This window comes from Mastigoproctus giganteus, chromosome 14, assembly GCF_048544385.1.
Source record: "Mastigoproctus giganteus isolate SK-2022 chromosome 14, ASM4854438v1, whole genome shotgun sequence".
Lineage (NCBI taxonomy): Eukaryota > Metazoa > Arthropoda > Arachnida > Uropygi > Thelyphonidae > Mastigoproctus > Mastigoproctus giganteus.
The window spans coordinates 73,886,084-73,903,386 of record NC_143588.1 but is presented as its reverse complement, the minus strand read 5'-3'; the positions used below and the strand labels follow the sequence as shown (position 1 = coordinate 73,903,386).

The 17,303-nt window shown below is 38.7% G+C and overlaps 2 protein-coding genes across 2 annotated transcripts in view; one reads left to right on the top strand and one right to left on the bottom strand.

Annotated features, from left to right (window-relative positions):
- The window catches only part of LOC150075248 (proteasome subunit beta type-4-like), an 80,433-nt gene extending 67,150 nt beyond the window's left edge, over positions 1-13,283 (bottom strand). Inside the window, exons 1-2 of the mRNA XM_090388412.1 lie at positions 13,253-13,283; positions 12,709-12,937 (exon numbers count right to left, since the gene is read on the bottom strand). Of these exons, the coding sequence (XP_090244538.1) occupies positions 12,709-12,937; positions 13,253-13,283 (260 nt within the window). The remainder of the gene's footprint in view (positions 1-12,708; positions 12,938-13,252) is intronic.
- Positions 13,284-13,764: 481 nt separating this feature from the next.
- On the top strand, positions 13,765-16,393 carry Nct (Nicastrin). Its single transcript, XM_090389296.1, has one exon. The coding sequence runs from the start codon at positions 13,819-13,821 to the stop codon at positions 15,844-15,846; it is 2,028 nt and encodes a 675-aa protein (XP_090245422.1). The 5' UTR covers positions 13,765-13,818; the 3' UTR covers positions 15,847-16,393.
- The last annotated feature ends 910 nt before the right edge of the window (positions 16,394-17,303 follow it).

Below are 17,303 nucleotides of genomic sequence, written 5' to 3'. Positions count from 1 at the left end.
CCACAGGGAAAACGTTACTTATTCAAAGCAATGCGATACCTCGGCCATTCATGAAGATTGATTCATAATATGAGATATAATTAAATGATAAATTCATACTACTTGGGTAGTGGAAATGATGTATGTGCAGTACCCATGCACAAACCATCTCCTTCACACTCTTAGCATTTAGTCAAGAATATATTTTTAGATACTGCTGTACTTTTTTTGAGCCATGTGTATATATATGAAAACACTGAGAATTTTTAGATACATATGTAGCATAGAGTTTCCTGATGGTCAGATCTGCTGCTTGTTTTTTCCCCCATTGTTGGAAAGAGAGATCACAGACTGGTATATAAGTAGACCATGGAGGTTCATAAGTCCACATCATAGTATCCAATCAAATTGGTCAGACAAGACTTCCCCTTAACAAACCCATGCTGTCTGAACTATAACTGCAACCTTGTCTAGATTATCCTGCAGTGCTTCTTTAACCAGTGACTCCATTATTTTCCCTAGAACAGAAGTTAAACTAACAGGTTGGCAATTACTCGTGTAACCCTTCGATCCTCCCCCCCTGGTGAATTGGGGACACATTTACATAGTTCATGGGGATCTCCCCTGAGTTCAAAGAAGCTCTCATAATTATGGCTAAGGATTTGTTTACTTCCTTTGCCACCTCCTTTAATATAACTGGATTGATCCCATCCACCCCAGGTGCCTTTCTTATGTTCAACTTCAACAATTTCTCCTACATTTTGCTCTCAGTTAGCTCCCTGCTAGAGTTTGATAAGCTTCTGGCCTCCACTTCCCTACAGAATTCCTCATGTATGAATGTAGATGCAAATACTCATTCAGTTTGTCAGCTACCTCAGCAGGATCATCAACAATCAAACCATCAATATCAAGTGGACCAATCTGATTTATCCCCTTCCTTCTAGAGTTTACATAAGTACAGAAATCTTTGCTGTTCCTCTTTGCATCCTTTCCCAAAGATTTCTCATAATCTGCATTCGCATAATCTACCATAGCCTTTTATGTCATCTGATAATTTATACATATTCCATGCATTTTCCTTCTCTGTCATGAGTCTCATTAGTTCACCTGACATCCACTTAGGCTAAACCTTGAACTGTATTTCTTAGTTGGGACAAAAGCCTGGTAGCTTACAAAATTACTTCCTTGAATGTTTCCCATTTAGAATTTGCTGTTGATTTGGTGGAGGATGGTTTTAGTCTCTTTTAATGGGACATTAGTGAACATGTTATCAATGTAAACTAGACTAGAAGAACTAGATCTTCTAGACTAGACTAGAAGGCCTTCGTTATTAATCTTAACATTTTCTAGCTGGTTGAGTAAATGTTGTGAATTTATCATTCTAGGGTTTGTAGGTAAGGTTCGTGTGATGATTTTTACAAGCCATTCGGCTATATTTTTCCCTGGATGGTTTCTACCATTAACTATGGGTCTGATAGAAGATGTTAGTTTTATGAGCTTTGATATTTCTGAACAATGTTGGGAGCTCAGAATTTGATGGTAGAAGTTGTTTGTAAGTGGTGTTAATAATTTTCTTCTACATAGGAAAGAGTTTTAATTTTGTTTTTAACTATGGAATTGGTAGAGTTTCTTTTGATGGTTTTATAGATGTTTTCATCTGCTAATAGGGATACAATTTTATTGTTATAATCTTCGGTGTTTTTAACTACTACTGCATTTCTTTTGTCGGCTTTGGTTATTATGTATGTTGCTATCTAGTTTACATTATTTTAGTACTTTCCTGTGTGTGAATGACAGGTTGTTATACTTTTTTTAAGTTTGTTCATATTTATTTTTATGCAGTGCTTTTGTTTGTTTGTTATTTGGTTTTTAGGAGCATTAGCAACTAAGGCCATATTGCTCCGGGATATGCGGTGGTCATTTCCTGACCTTTCCGCATCCTCCGTATTTGGTGGCGACGGGCTCGAACCCCGGTCTAATCAAGAAGCGTGTGCTACGCACTGCTGCTCCTTCCCACCTGGCTATGGAGGCGGCTTTATGCGGTGCAATTATGTTCTTGTTTATACTCTGGCACAACCACCAGGTCAGTGGAGTTTACAATAAATCATCAATTCAAATGTTAATCATATTTATCAGTCATGGGCTTGAACCCCGGTCCATTCAAACAGCGTGTGCTACTGCACTCATGCTCCTGACCACTAGGTTATGTCACTTCTAACTTGATTATGTTTCTGGTATTTATGTTTTTAATGTTTTGGAAGCTAATATTAAGCTGTGCTAGAAAATCAAGGTATGGGATTTGTTGGGGGTGTTGGAGTGAAGTTAAAGCCTATATTTAGCATATTGTATTCTGTAGCTTACACTAGTGTAAGGACACTACAGAATACAAAGTGGGAATCCAACATTGGGGAATTCCAAGTTATTGGAAGGGGGATTGTATGACAAACTACTCGTGTATTAATGGAAGATCTTACTTGAGATAGGGTTTGGCATTTTGCTGGGTGCTCAATTAGTAGAACTATGAAAAAAAAAAGAAAAAGTAAAGTGCAGCCATTATCAACCCACTGCAGGATGGAAGCCTACTCAACAATTCATGCTGAGGGAAATGGACCATAATCTGCCACGCTGGTCCAGTGCGGGTTGGCAGATCGACTGTATTTAGCAGTCAGGGGCTTGAACCCCGGTCTACTCAAAGAGTGTGTGCTACTGCACTCCCGCTCCTGCCCACTCGGCTACGGAGAACTATGAATGGTACTACAATTTAAGGGGTGGAGGTTCATCTTTATTGGAAGCTCTTGTCTGAGCTTCTACTAGGTTAGGTGACACTTCAGCACTGTGGATGTCCCTTGGATTCCTTGTTTGTTTTAGGTAGTGGAAGGGTCCATCTAATGGTAGTGGGTCTCCTTTTTCTTCTGAAGAGTTTAAAAGATCCTTCTCTGTTTTGTTGTTCTCTTCAGAGATTCCAGTTTGCTGTGAGAAAGGTCAGTTTATGGTTGGGGGATATTTATTTCTTCATTGACATAGAAAGGCCCATCTAATGTTGGGGGGGAGGGTTCTGTTCCTGTGCAGGGCTGTACTGTTGATTACCTGCTTCTGGACTTATTTGCTAATTTTGCTATTGGTGGAATGGACTTTGTGGGGAGAGGACTACAGTAAGGCTGTTCCTGGTATTCGATGGGATCACAAGGTTATTTAGCTTCTTCTGTAGGTTATATTTCATTTTGGTTTGGAAGCTGCTCTGCATTTTTCCTAGGGCTCTGATAAGGAGGTTGAAGTCTTTCTAGAAGCTTTTGATGGAGTTCTGTTTTACAAAGGTTAATCTCTCTGTGGAAGTGGTTGACACTATTCCTATGGTGCTTGATGTTGGTCTTAAGAACTTTTTTGAGGCAGTATTGAAAACCCTAGACAAGTTAAAGAACTTTATGGGATCTTTGAGTTGAAGTACTTTGGGTATCAAGTCTTGGTTCCTGCAAGTAATTAAGAATCTTAACTGGTCTGTGGCCTTAGTGAAATTTCTGATGATGTTTCCATGCCTATTAAGAGGTCAGATGATGCTATTTCTGTAGCATGTTCTAGAGCCTGGGTTCCCAACCTGTGTGTCGCAAAGTGTTTTCTGGGGGTCGCCACGATCATTCTTAGTTGCAATTATTTTTATAGGAAATTTCACCACGAAGGTTTTCAACAGTTATTTATTTCAATATGGCATATGGCTACACTGCAATATTCTACTAGTGGTTGTAACACTGATTTTTGATAAATGAAAGGAAGTGACTTAAGGTCCACTGCAGCAGATATTTAAAATATCTATTAAAAGCTCGCCATGTTCATACATATTAAACATTTTATATTATTTTAATTATTTGCTATGGCGGGCCTTTAATATTTTTTCAAATTTCTGCCGCAGCGGACCTTGATTCACTCCCAAAAAATAAAATATACAAATTCAGTGTTATCATTAGAATAAAATTCTATGTTACAAATAGTAAACTGAAAAAAATATTCACTATGATGCAAAATTCAATATCAAAATTCATTTTTAATCAATGTTTTGATGTGTGAATAACAGATTGTCGAATACAGACTGTAGAATAAAGGTGAGTTGCTCTCTTAATGCAGCTGAAGATCACCCCGTATGTTTTGCTGACGCCACTATGTTTGCAATGATTTTATTCAATAACGTGATGATGAGAGCCCTGTCGATCAATTCGGCCCTGGAAAGATTGTGCAAGGCTCAAGGGGTACAATTTTTTTCAGCCTGGTCTGTACTTGTTAACAGGAGAGACTGCTTCTACAGGGATGGGATACACTTAAATAGAAAGGGTGCAAGAATGTTTGCTGATGCTATCGAGGCAGTGTTAGGTGGGTCGGAAAACTGCTAGATTGGGGGGATACAAGGACTAATAGATTAACAGTAGCCACTGGCAGAGGTGAAAGTGATTCTTGCACTGCTTCTATTGGAATGAGCAGCAGCCTGGAAAATAAGATGCAGGATATTTCAGAGCCTGTTGGGAATCATTGGGGTACAAGTAAACACATGGGTTGTGTTAGGGTAGCTAAGAATAGGATCAGGTGCATGTATACTTGCATGTACATCAATGCTAGGAGTTTGGTAAATAAATTTGATGAATTTGAGGTATTGCTCAGAACATCAAAGGCAGAAATTGTTGGGATATCAGAGACTTGGTGTCACACAGATATAAGGAATGCAGAACTGGAATTTGGGGGAGTACAATGTGTACAGGAAGGATGGACAAGAGAGGAGGGGAGGAGGGGTTATACTATTAGTTAAGAAACACATAAATTCCAAGGAAGTGAAGCCAGTCGACATCGCTGGACAGTGCAGTGTCAATTCAGTTTGGTGTGACATAAGCACTGGGAGATCAAAATTGAGAGGAGTGTGTTATAGGCCTAATGACTCTGATGAGTACAATAAGGAACTGTACAGTAAAATGGAGTGGGCCAGTAAATCAGAGAGTCTTATATTGGGGGATTTTAATTTCCCAGATATTGACTAGAATTTGTGGGTTGGTCACTCACACTAGCAAGGCTTTTGTGAATTTATTCGATGATTGTTTTCTACATCAGCATGTTCAGAAGGCAACTAGAGGGCGTAATACTCTTGATCTGATTATCAGTAGTGATCCTTCATGAATTAAGAATCTGCAAATAAAGGAACCACTAGGTGGCAGTGATCACTGTGTGCTGAAGTAGGATTTACTCAAAGAGGTAACTACCATCAGGGGTAAAGGGAAGGGTTTTTGCTTTCATAAAGGCGACTACGATGGACTGAGACAGTATTTAAATTCTATACAGTGGGACCAACTGATGATGTTACAAACAGCAAATTCAAAATAGGAAGCATTCAAAGAACTTATATTGGAAGCTACTAGGCTTTACATACCAACTAAGAAATATTGTTCAAGGTTTAGGCCTAAATGGATGTCAGATCAAATAATGAGACATATGGCAAGAAGAAAAATGCATGGGATACATACAAATTAACACGTGACACAGAAGCCTATGATAGATACAAGTTGATCTGTAACCAAGTTACAAAGGAGGTTAGGCAGGCGAAGGCAGATGACGAGATATCTTTGGCAAGGGATGCAAACAAAAACAGCAAGGAGTTCTTTACTTGTGTAAACTCTAGAAGGAAGGGGATGAATCAGATTGGTCCACTTGATATCGATGGGTCAACTGTTGATGATCCTGCTCAGGTAGCTAACAAACTAAATGAATATTTTGCATCGACATTCACACATGAGGAGTTATTCAGCGAGGGGAATGCCAGAGGTGTATTCAACTCTGGCAGTAAGCTAGAGAATCTTGTAATCTCTGAGAGTAACGTGGAGGAGAAATTGTTGAAGATAAATACAAGAAAGGTACCTGGGGTGGATGGGATCTATCTAGTTATATTAAAGGAGGCAGCAAAGGAAGTAAGCAAACCCTTAGCCATAATTATGAGAGCTTCCTTGAACTCAGGGGAGGTACCCATGGACTGGAGATGTGCAAATGTGAAGCAATTCACAAAGGAGGATCAAAGGCTGACACAAGTAATTATAGACCTGTGAGTTTAACTTCTGTTCCAGGAAAATTAATGGAGGCACTGGTTAAAGAAGCACTGCAGGATCATCTAGACAAGACGTCAGTTATAGCTCGGGCACAGCCTGGTTTTGTTAAGGGGAAGTCTTGCCTGACCAATCTGATTGGATACTATGATGCAGTCACAAAAGAACTGGATGCAGGGAATAACTTTGATATTATATACTTGGATCTTATAAAGGCTTTTGATACTGTTGCACATGGAAGACTTCTGCACAAACTGGAGCAGTGTGGCATTGGAGGCAAATTGCTGCTATGATAAAGGGGTGGTTGAGAGGGAGAAGACGGAGAGTGGTAATCAATGGGCACTGCTCATCGTGGACTAATGTTATTAGTGGAGTCCCTCAGGGTTCAGTATTGGGTCCATTATTGTTTTCTGTATTTATAAATGATATTGATGATGGTATATCAAGCTTAATGTCCAAGTTTGCAGACGATACGAAGGCTGGCAGGGTTGTCAAGGACACTACTGACACTATGCTGCTGCAACAGGATCTGGAAAGGTTGAGCAGATGGGCTGAGAGGTGGCAAATGAAGTTTAACATTGACAAATGTAAAGTACTACATATGGGAAACAGCAACCCCAGAGCAACGTATCAACTCTGTGATACTACACTGACAGTTGTAGAGAATGAAAAGGACCTGGAGGTGGTTGTGCAGGCAGATATGAAGTTCTCTGATCAGTGCAGACGGGCTGCAAGAGTAGCTCATGGTGTATTGTCAATGATATATAGGAATTTTTCCAGCAGGGATAAGGAGGTGATTATTCCCTTGTATAAGGCAATGGTCAGGCCACACCTAGAGTACTGTATACAGGTCTGGAGGCCTCATTTCAAGAAGGATGTAGAGCTGCTGGAACGAGTACAGAGAAGGGCCCCAAGAGTAGTGAATGGAACAAAGGGGTGCTCTTACGAAGAAAGGCTTAAGTTTTGCAAATTACAGTGTCTGGAGACTAGGCACCAGCGAGGTGATCTGATAGAGGTGTATAAAGGCTTGAATGGTTTGAGCATGCTCAATGCTGAGGGGATTCTCCCTCTTGCTCAGAATAATCACCTGAGAGAGCATAAATTCAAATTGAGGAAAGACAGATGTAGGATAGATGTGCGGAAATTTTCCTTTAGCCAGCAGGTAGTTGGTTTGTGGAACAGACTTCCATCCCTTGTCTTGTCATGGAAGTTGATAGCCTAAATAAGTTGGACAGGTATTTCGAACGAACAGAGGGGTGAAGTGGAAGTGGTTATTTATTTTTTTTTTTTTTTTTGGCTGATGCTGTATAAGCTTGCTTTCTTGCATCAAATGCCTCTACTAATGCTAATGCTAATGTTCGAGATGGGCCATCGAATGCAAACTGGCATGAACTTAGTTCGCCAATAGTCAACCACCTTTAGTTGGCGGCATCATAGAAACCAGCCAATCGCTGTCAAGTGCGGGTTAGCTACTGCTTGCACTTTCTAAAATCTAAAGAGCATCAGTAGGTAGTCATCAGGCCATGCTGTCTGTGCTAAATCCGTACCCATGGAGAAAAAACATAAATATTTAGAAGACTCTAAAATTTGGCTTTATCACCTTGATTAGCAATGGCATAGAGAAGCCACAATCCAATTTGTGCAATGTCGTTCTCAGTGCTGAATCTATGAAACCTTCAAAACTGAAACGTCATTTAGAGACAAAGCATCGAGATTATACACTGGTGTGCAAAACGTAAGGACCAACACTATTTCTAAAGGTTACAACCACAAAATCAAATGAAACAGCTTATGGCAATTTGCATAACTGTGGCTGTTCATTATAAAGCTGGTGCACATGCAAAAATTGGAATTGTGATGAGTGGGCTCACATAAGCAGATAAAAGCAGCAGTTCAGCAGTTATGTGCAAATTACCGAATGGTAAGCATGATTGTTACAGACGTTCGATTGGTTTCATACAGTGCTGCAGACAATGAAATGGCCAGTAGAGAACATCTGGATGGCTTTACCCAGGGTCGAATATTGGGAAGCTCGAAGTGTGAGGAGTGTGGCTGTAGAGTTCGATATCGCCCATAGCATCGTTTCACGTGCTGCGTGGTCGGCCTTCAGAACAATGCCCAATGACGACCACTATATACTCCTACAGGCCAAGAGGGACAGCGGGATCCATTCAAAACCAGCTGCACAGGATGCAGGATATCATGGTTTATTGTGGCCAGGCAACTCCACAGACGTGGACTGCTTGCATGACAGCCACTGTGCTGTGTCCCTTTAAAACCTGCCCATCGGAGACTATTTACAGTGGTGCATCGAACACAAGGACTGGACAGCAGCACAATGGGGTAAGGTAATCTTTATGATGAGAGCAGATCCAGTCTCAGCAGCGATTCTGGATGTCAGCTAATCTGGCGAGAGGTTGGCACACGGTATCAACCTGCAAATATCACTGAAAGGGATTGATATGGCGGTTGAATTGTTCTCATCTGGGGAGGCATTATCTTGGATGGACATACACAACTCCAGATACTGGAAGGCGGTACTGTAACTGGTGAACGCTACTGTACTGAGGTAATCCTTTCCCGTGTGCATCTGTTCTGAGGTGCCATTGGCCCCAAGTTCGTGTTTATGGATGATAATGTCACATCCCATCGCACTGCAGATGCCTAGTGATATGCCCACACCCGCTGGAAAATGTTCACCGGCTGAAGATGCCCTGACAGAGGAATGGACGATGTTACCACAAGAACTTATCAACAACATTGTTCTAAGTATGGACAGGCGGTGCAAAGCCTGCATCGACATTAGGGGTGGCCATATCTCCTACTGAGAACCACTTCTCTTTGTTCCATCTTTTGCAGTGATGCATCTGTATCGTGGCAGCCAGTGCTATGTTGCCATTTTTGAATAAAGTCCCTCTGTACCGTTTTGTTTCTTTCATCATTTCTGTACCTCATAAAGTTCCTTTGGTATGCCTTTCCCATATCTAGGCCACTCCTAAGAGAAGCTACAGGTGAAAACCTGACTGGTCCTTAAGTTTTGCACACCAGTGTACTAAAAAGGATTTGGAGTTCTTTCGACACCATTAAACTGGTCTTAGATGTCAGAGACTTGATCCTATAGGAAGTTTTCAGCAACAGAGCACAGCAGCAGTGCAAGCATCATATGAAGTTGCATTGGAAATTGCCAAACAAAAAAAACCTTTCTCAATTGGAGAAACGGTCATCAAAGCCTGCATGTTGAAAATGGTGAAGTTAATTCTTCGGGAAGAATTAACTTCACCATCTTCTCTTTTACTTATTGAACCTTGCAGTTGTCGTTCAATGTTGATCAGGTTTGAAATAGCAAGATCACCTGCATATAGGTATATTTCAACGGTATCAGGACTGTTTTTTGGGACTTCTTCCTGGGTGAAAGACTGGGAGAGAGTATTTTGATAAAGAACCCGAAAAATACAGCACTGCAGGAAACTCTGTATTAGCCTTCTGATGCCAGCATGTCATTTTTAAAATTTTTCTATTTTTTAAATTTATACATCAAATCGAATCCCTCCATGTACATTTGTCCCAATATTTTCTAATTGGTTATACAGCATTTTTTCTTTTAATTTTGATATACAATGAATTATGAGTTATTTTTTGTGTGGTGTTTAACAGATGGCAGGCAAGAAAAAGTGTATCTTTATCCTAGGCAATTTCTATTCCCATGTGGCATCTGTGAGATATCAGTGACAAGTGTCTAACTAATTTTCAAGCTGCATTTGCCAGATGCCATGCAAGCATTCAAGCTTCAATCTGGGGAATGAGTGACCGTGAAAATTTTAAAAAATATTATAAAAAATTTATTATTATTGGTTCTTTTGTATATTTTTGTTCAATATTTTTTAAATGAGTTTAGCAAATCATAATTAATAGATCACTATTTTTTATTCAGTACAAAAGCTAAAAATTAATTATTTATAATTAAAAGAAAAAGGGGTGTCTCAGAGATACTAAGCAAGCATCTTTGTTAAATTGAGGGCAGGAATAATGGAAGGTTAAAAGAGGTAAACATTCCAATAGGCCGAGCATGTGCAGATCTCAAAGGACAGCAGAACGCCACAAGGTGACAAAGGCCTTCTGCATATTGAGACATACCACGGCAATGTGCAATTTTTAGATGAAAGCATTCTGGATGTTGCCTCAAATTTGACCATGAGATCCAAGAGGATCTGTTTTTCTAAAGTCCATACTGATTTCACTCATTAAAGAGTATGATTGTAGACACTATCATACTATCATAGGTTATCAAATTGTAGCAGTGTGCTTAATGATTTTGTAATAACTGAGAGCAAAGTGGAGGAGAAATTGTTGAAGTTAAACATAAGAAAGGCACCTGGGGCGGATGGGATCTATCCAGTTATATTAAAGGAGGCGGCAAAGCAACTAAGCAAACCCTTAGCCATAATTATGAGAGCATCCTTGGATTCAGGGGAGGTTCCCACGGACTGGAGATGTGCAAATGTATCCCCAATTCACAAAGGAGGTTCGAAGGGTGACACGAATAATTACAGACCAGTTAGTTTAACTTCTGTTCCGGGTAAAATAATGGAGTCACTGGTTAAAGATGCATTGCAGGATCATCTAGACAAGACTGCAGCAATAATTCAGACACAGCATGGGTTTGTTAAGGGAAAGTCTTGTCTGACAAATTTGATTGGTTATTATGATGTGGTCACAAAGGAACTGGATGCAAAAAATAATTTTGATATCATATACTTGGATTTCAGGAAAGCTTTTGACACTGTTGCGCATGGAAGACTACTGTACAAGTTGGAGCAGAATCGTATTAAGGGTAAGTTGCTACAATGGATAAAAGGATGGTTAAGTGGGAGAAGACAGAGGGTGGTAATCAATGGGTGCTGCTCTTCGTGGACTAATGTTATTAGTGGAGTCCCACAGGGTTCGGTGTTGGGTCCACTGTTGTTTTGTATATTTATCAATGATATTGATGAAGGTATATCAGGCTTAATGTCGAAGTTTGCAGATGACACGAAGGTTGGCAGGGTTGTTAATGACAGTGATGGCAGTGTGCTACTGCAACAGGATCTAGATAATTTGGGCAGATGGGCTAAGAAGTGGCAACTGAAGTTTAACCTTGGCAAATGCAAAGTACTGCATATGGGTAGAAGTAACCCCAGAGAAACGTACCAACTGTGTGGTACTACACTTAAGGTGGTAGAAAATGAAAAAGACCTGGGAGTAATTGTGCAGTCAGATATGAAGTTTTCTGAGCAATGTAGACAGGCTGCTAGGGCAGGTCATGGGGTTTTGTCAATGATATATAGGAATTTTGCTAGCAGGGAAAAGGAGGTGATTGTCCCTCTGTATAAGGCAATGGTCAGGCCACGCCTTGAGTACTGCGTACAGGTCTGGAGGCCTCATTTTAGGAAGGATGTAGATTTGCTTGAGCGTGTACAGAGAAGAGCAACACGATTGGTGAGGGGAATGAAGGGATCCTCTTACCAAGAGAGGCTTAAGTTCTGCAAATTGCAGTGGCTGGAGACTAGGCACCTGTGCGGTGATCTGATTGAGGTCTATAAGGCCTTGAATGGGTTGAGCGTGCTGAATTCTGATGGGATCCTCCCACTTGTTCAGAATACGAACCTACGGGGACATAAGTTCAAATTAAGAAAGGATAGATGTAGAATAGATGTGCGGAAATTTGCCTTTAGCCAGCGGGTGGTTAATTGCTGGAACAAACTTCCATCTGTCGTTATGGAAGTTGATAGGTTAAATAAATTTAAGGAGGAACTGGACAGGCAATTGGAGGGTATGGTGTGATTTTTTTTTTTTTTTTGGCTGATGCTGCATAAGCTCCTACACTTGCTTTCTTGCATCAAGTGCCACTACTACTACTACTTAGCCCGAAGTGGATCATTTTCTCTAAGGTTTGCCAAGATGGAGACTAGGCACCAGCGAGGTGATCTGATAGAGGTGTATAAAGCCTTGAATGGTTTAAGCATGCTCAATGCTGATGGGATTCTTCCTCTAGCTCAGAAAAATCACCTGAGAGGGCATAAATTCAAATTGAGGAAGGACAGATGTTGGATGGACGTGCGGAAATTTGCCTTTAGCCAGCGGGTGGTTGGTTGGTGGAACAGGCTTCCATCCCTTGTGGTGGAGGTTGATAGCCTAAATAAGTTTAAGGCTCAGCTGGACAGGTATTTTGAACGAACAGAGGGGTGAAGTGGAAGTGGTTTTTTTTTTTTTTTTTGGCTGATGCTACATAAGCTTGCTTTCTTGCATCAAATGCCTCTACTAATGCTAATGCTAAAAGATAGCTGGAAAGAGAAATCGATCAGTAAATATATAGATGTATTTTGTCCTTTCATGGGTTGAGGAAAGCCAGCACAACTGAATAGCCCCAAGAAATTGGGTAGTAATTTTTGAAGAGAATCCAACTGAAAAAAAAAAAAAAAAAAAAAAAAAAATGAAAAATCAGCAAGGAATAAAGGGCATTGGTATTTAACTTTTTCAACATAACTGAGCTATTTAAAGATTGCTGCAATTTTGACACTGTAAATGATTGGTTAAAAAGGTAGCAAGTGGTTTGTGTTACAGTTTATTTTATGTCTCTCAACTGCTTCTTTAGTTTTTTTTTTAAAAGCTTCATCATACATACCCACTGCATATAGTTGGGAGAACATTTTTTCTGCAAAGGCACTTGCTAATTCTTTGGAAGATATGCCCAGTCCATTCCAAATGAGGATTGGGAGAGGAGTTGATGGTGATTTGTAACTGAGTTTTTTGTTTTCCAAATAAACTTTCATCTTGTTGTGCAAGAAGTAGCTTGAATAAATTTAAGGAATGATTGGTCAAATTATTAGAGGAGATGGAATGGACAGTTCTTTCTTTTCATCATTTAGCATCAATAATAATAAATGTTTTTATGGCATAATCAATTCATCTGTCAATATGCTTCCCCTAATGATACCATACACCACTTGCAAATCTATCTAATAATTCCACTTCCCTATCTAAAATACTACTCTTTATGAAAAGTAAAAGGACTTTTTATCTTCACTTGTTTTTCAAGTTGAACATCAGGGTTTAAACGAATTTCCGAAAACAAGTCAGTTCTTCAAGCGACAAACTGACCACCCGTGGATTATCCAAAATTTCTATATATTTAATATTACCAACTCCATATGGCTAACTGTTCAAACCCAATACGCTTAGTAAATCGATTAGCCTCATAAGAAATTGCATCCTCCCAAATGGAATATGCAACTAGCCAAAAGTTGACCGCTTGCAGACTATACACAGCACATACAAATAATAATAAATAAATAAAAAGCCTTTAGTTATTATTATCGTTCCTTTCCTCCTTGTAAAACAAAAATATTTATCGAAGTTTATTATATTTAAATTAATTTTTGTCGCTTTTGTCAGCTGAAAATTTAAAGACCGCCTGTTTTTGTTGACGCATGTCATCAAACATGCTTACGAAAGGGACGATTTGTTGATATTAGCAGCCTCGCTACTTCGTTTATTTTATAATTTTAGTTTTTGTCCTATTTTAACTGATTATTTAATAAAATCCATTCTTTCTTTTTTTTTTTAAATTAAAAGACAATTTAAAAATATAAATCAAACACATACGAATATCCAATCGGCTTACCTTATAGAAAAGTGAAGCGTGACTGACAATATTTCTTTATACTGGTGCGAGATTGTACATGGTTGATTATATGTGTATTTTAATTTATCAAACCGATCTAAAGTTGTCGATATGTCAAAGTTTTCGTATTTCTTTATATTTATTTGTCACTGCGTGTTTTCAGATCGTACGAGCCTGAAGATTTACGAAACTGTTCAAGGAAATTTATTTTGTTTTAGAAGATTGAATGCTACACATCAAATAGGGTGTGCATCTCATCGTAGTGGTAATATAGGAATAGTTCATATCGTTGATAATCAAAGCGACGTACAGTGGATTACTGAAACAGGACCTAATCCTCCTTATATTGCAGTTATTCCGATTGCTTTTTTCGACATGGCGAACATGACCCTTTTGAGAGATTCTGGTCGAGTTACGGGTGTGTTGGTTTTGAAAGGTAATATGTCTAGTTTTTCTCCAGACCAGTCTTGTCCAAACAGAAATCATGGATTGTATGTCGATAATGAATATTCCGGTTGCAAACAATTAAACTGGAACCCAACTAACCCAGCACTGAATATGATGTTTGAAGACTGGAAAATGCCAGTATTTCTAATTACACAAGAAGCAAGTATAAATAAATTACGACTGGACTGTTATAATCGCTTCAACAAACCTGGCATTGCCCAAAAATGGCCTTTATGTGCTGCTCAGCTGAAAAGTGCCATGTTGGCTGCCAGAGATAGTTCAACATGCATGAGACGCAGTAAACTGGTTACAAATCTTAACCCAATGAAAGTTTGCGATCCTTTGAGTGACAGAAATGTAATAACAACTCTATTCCCAACCAATAAATCGGAAGAAATAAGCAATCGTTCTATTATTGTAGTGGGTGCCCGTTTGGATGCATTTTCTTTGTTTGATAATCTTGCACCTGGTGCTCATACAGCAGTCACTGGATTAGTGTCTTTGTTAACCGTGGCTGATACAATTGCAAAATGGAGAAGTGATATTACTTCACACATGAATGTTCTTTTCGCTATATTTAATGGTGAGGCTTTTGATTACATTGGATCAAGTAGAATTGTTTACGATATGCAAAGGGATATGTTTCCTGTAGAACTTGGAAATAACAACACAAGCCAACCAGCCTTAATTGGACTTCATCATATATCTCACTTTATAGAATTTAGTCAGTTAGCACCTCAACAATCTGAAACTTTTTGGCTTCACACAGATCCAATTTCAAGGCAAGTTTCAAAGGTAAATGCTTCAGTATTAAATCTTATTGAAGAATTGAATAAACAGGGTAAGCTAAGTGGGGTAAGTCTTAAAGAAGTGCCTCATTCACCACAGCCATTGCCACCAGCTTCCCTTCAGAGTTTTCTGCGCCACGATGAAAACATTGCTGGCATTGTTATTGCAGATCATAAAGATATGTTTATTAACAAGTATTATAATAGTATGTTTGATACAGAGGAGACTCTGAATTCTTCTGACCTGGCTGCTACACTTGCTAACCTGGCAACTGGTGTGTCCCGTACAATTTACACATTACTGACAAATAAAACTAACGAAGCTATAAAATCTAATGAAACACTAGTAAAAGGTCTTCTGGAATGCTACTTAAAAAATGCTTCTTGCGACTTATTTCGCACAATAGCCGATCCTGATAAAACAGAAAGACTTCGTGTTGATCCATATCCTCTGTATGTTAGTGTAGAGAGTGGAGGTCATCGTATGAATGCAATTACTCTTTTCACCCGCTATCTTCTTGCTTATTTAACTGGTGAAGAAGTTAACAATCTTACCAGGGAACAGTGTATTGCCGATGTAAAAGATCAGATATATCAGTATGACTGGATGGTTGGACCAGATCCCAATATATCTGGAATCTGCATGAAATCAACGGTAATGTTTACAGCTGCAATTTCCCCTGCTTATGTACTGGATGATTGGCATTCTACTACCTACTCAACGTGGACAGAAAGTATATGGGAAGAAACCATGGTCCGTATCTTTCTTCAGCCAAGCAGGTTACAAGAAGGCCTGACACTGGCAGTTGGACTTGTGATCTTCATTATATCATTGATTATAGTCTATTTTGCCAATAAGCGAGCTGCCATTTTATTTGGCATGAGGAACTTGGTTGGTTGCTAGGAAATTGCCACAAATCACATAGCTTTGGCTGATCTAGGTGGCAGAAATAGTATTCCTTATTCACCACCACCTGCTCATTTGTAATACATTCCATCTTCATTGAAAGGGAAAATCTGCTGGGAGCAGATAATGGTAATAATCTCCTTTATGTTGGGTAAAGTAAATTTTTTCTCCCTTTGAACTGCTGAGTTCAGGATTGCTACTAATAGCAAACTTGATATCTGATAGTACTTAGGAAGTTACCAAAGGAAATGGCATGTGCAAAGTCCTTTATTTTTAATTAAAATTATTTCAAAATATGAGAAAGAGGTTTAGTTTTTAAAGTTAAAACAATCAGCAGAATGAAACGACTACTGAAGATCTGTTTGGTAATACTCAGATCTAAAAAGTTAGTGGAAGATTTGGAGTGCTAAGTCCTGCCACTATCTTTTTTGATATATGGTACTGGCAAATATTCTTCACAGAGAAAGTTTGTTTCTGCTGAAATGCTAATATGAATAAAAGATTTTTTTTTGTGCTATAAAATTCCCTGATTGAAAAAAAAAAAGCCATAAGTATAAACTCTTATATCCTATAAATACACATAAATTACTGTTTTGCAAATTTTAATTTTGTTTTTCCCAACATATGGAGATTTGGGACTTTTTGAGATATATTCCCAGATAGTCACATTATCAACAGCAGAATTATTACAAAAAAAAATTGAAGGAAACTATCACTGGATTGTCCAAAGCTTCGTGATTTGTGGATTTAGAGAATTTGATACACAATTTAATACTGGTTTGGGAACATCATATGGTAACTGTGTGCACGTGTATGTACCTGTGTATCTATGTACAGTATAACTGAATAATCACAAAACTGCAGCAAAATGCCCATCAGATACGTTCGTGAAACATGATCAAAATAAATTAGACTACTTTTTTCTGGTCAACATCTTTATAAGAACTAAATAGTTCTTCATAATTTCAAGTATCATAAATTTAACAGCAAGTACTGTTAAATTTATAATACTTGAATTTGGTAATTTGCTGAATTTTTTAAAATAGTATGATTTTATCTTCATCGCTATGTTTTATTCTATATTAAAATACGAGTAGGCAAGGGCAGTTTGCAATTAATTATCTTTATTTCAGTCTCCCACAACCTGTTTTGACACAGGAGATAGCCTAACTATTGAAAAACTATTCATCTGGGGCAACTTATGAGGAGACTTAACTCAGATTTGAACTTCATGCATGCTATACCTGGGTTAAAATTTTCAAATGATGGGCATCCTGCTGTATAACTTTTTCTTGATGGAATGACATTCAAGTAGGCTAGAAAATCAGATTTTTATATTTCATTGACATCTTTTTATGAAATCAGTGCTGAAAAATAGTGATCATTTCAAAGACAGAACTGGTGCCCATAGTAGTATTTTTCTGTATTGTGGTGTCAGTTAATTTGGCATGGTG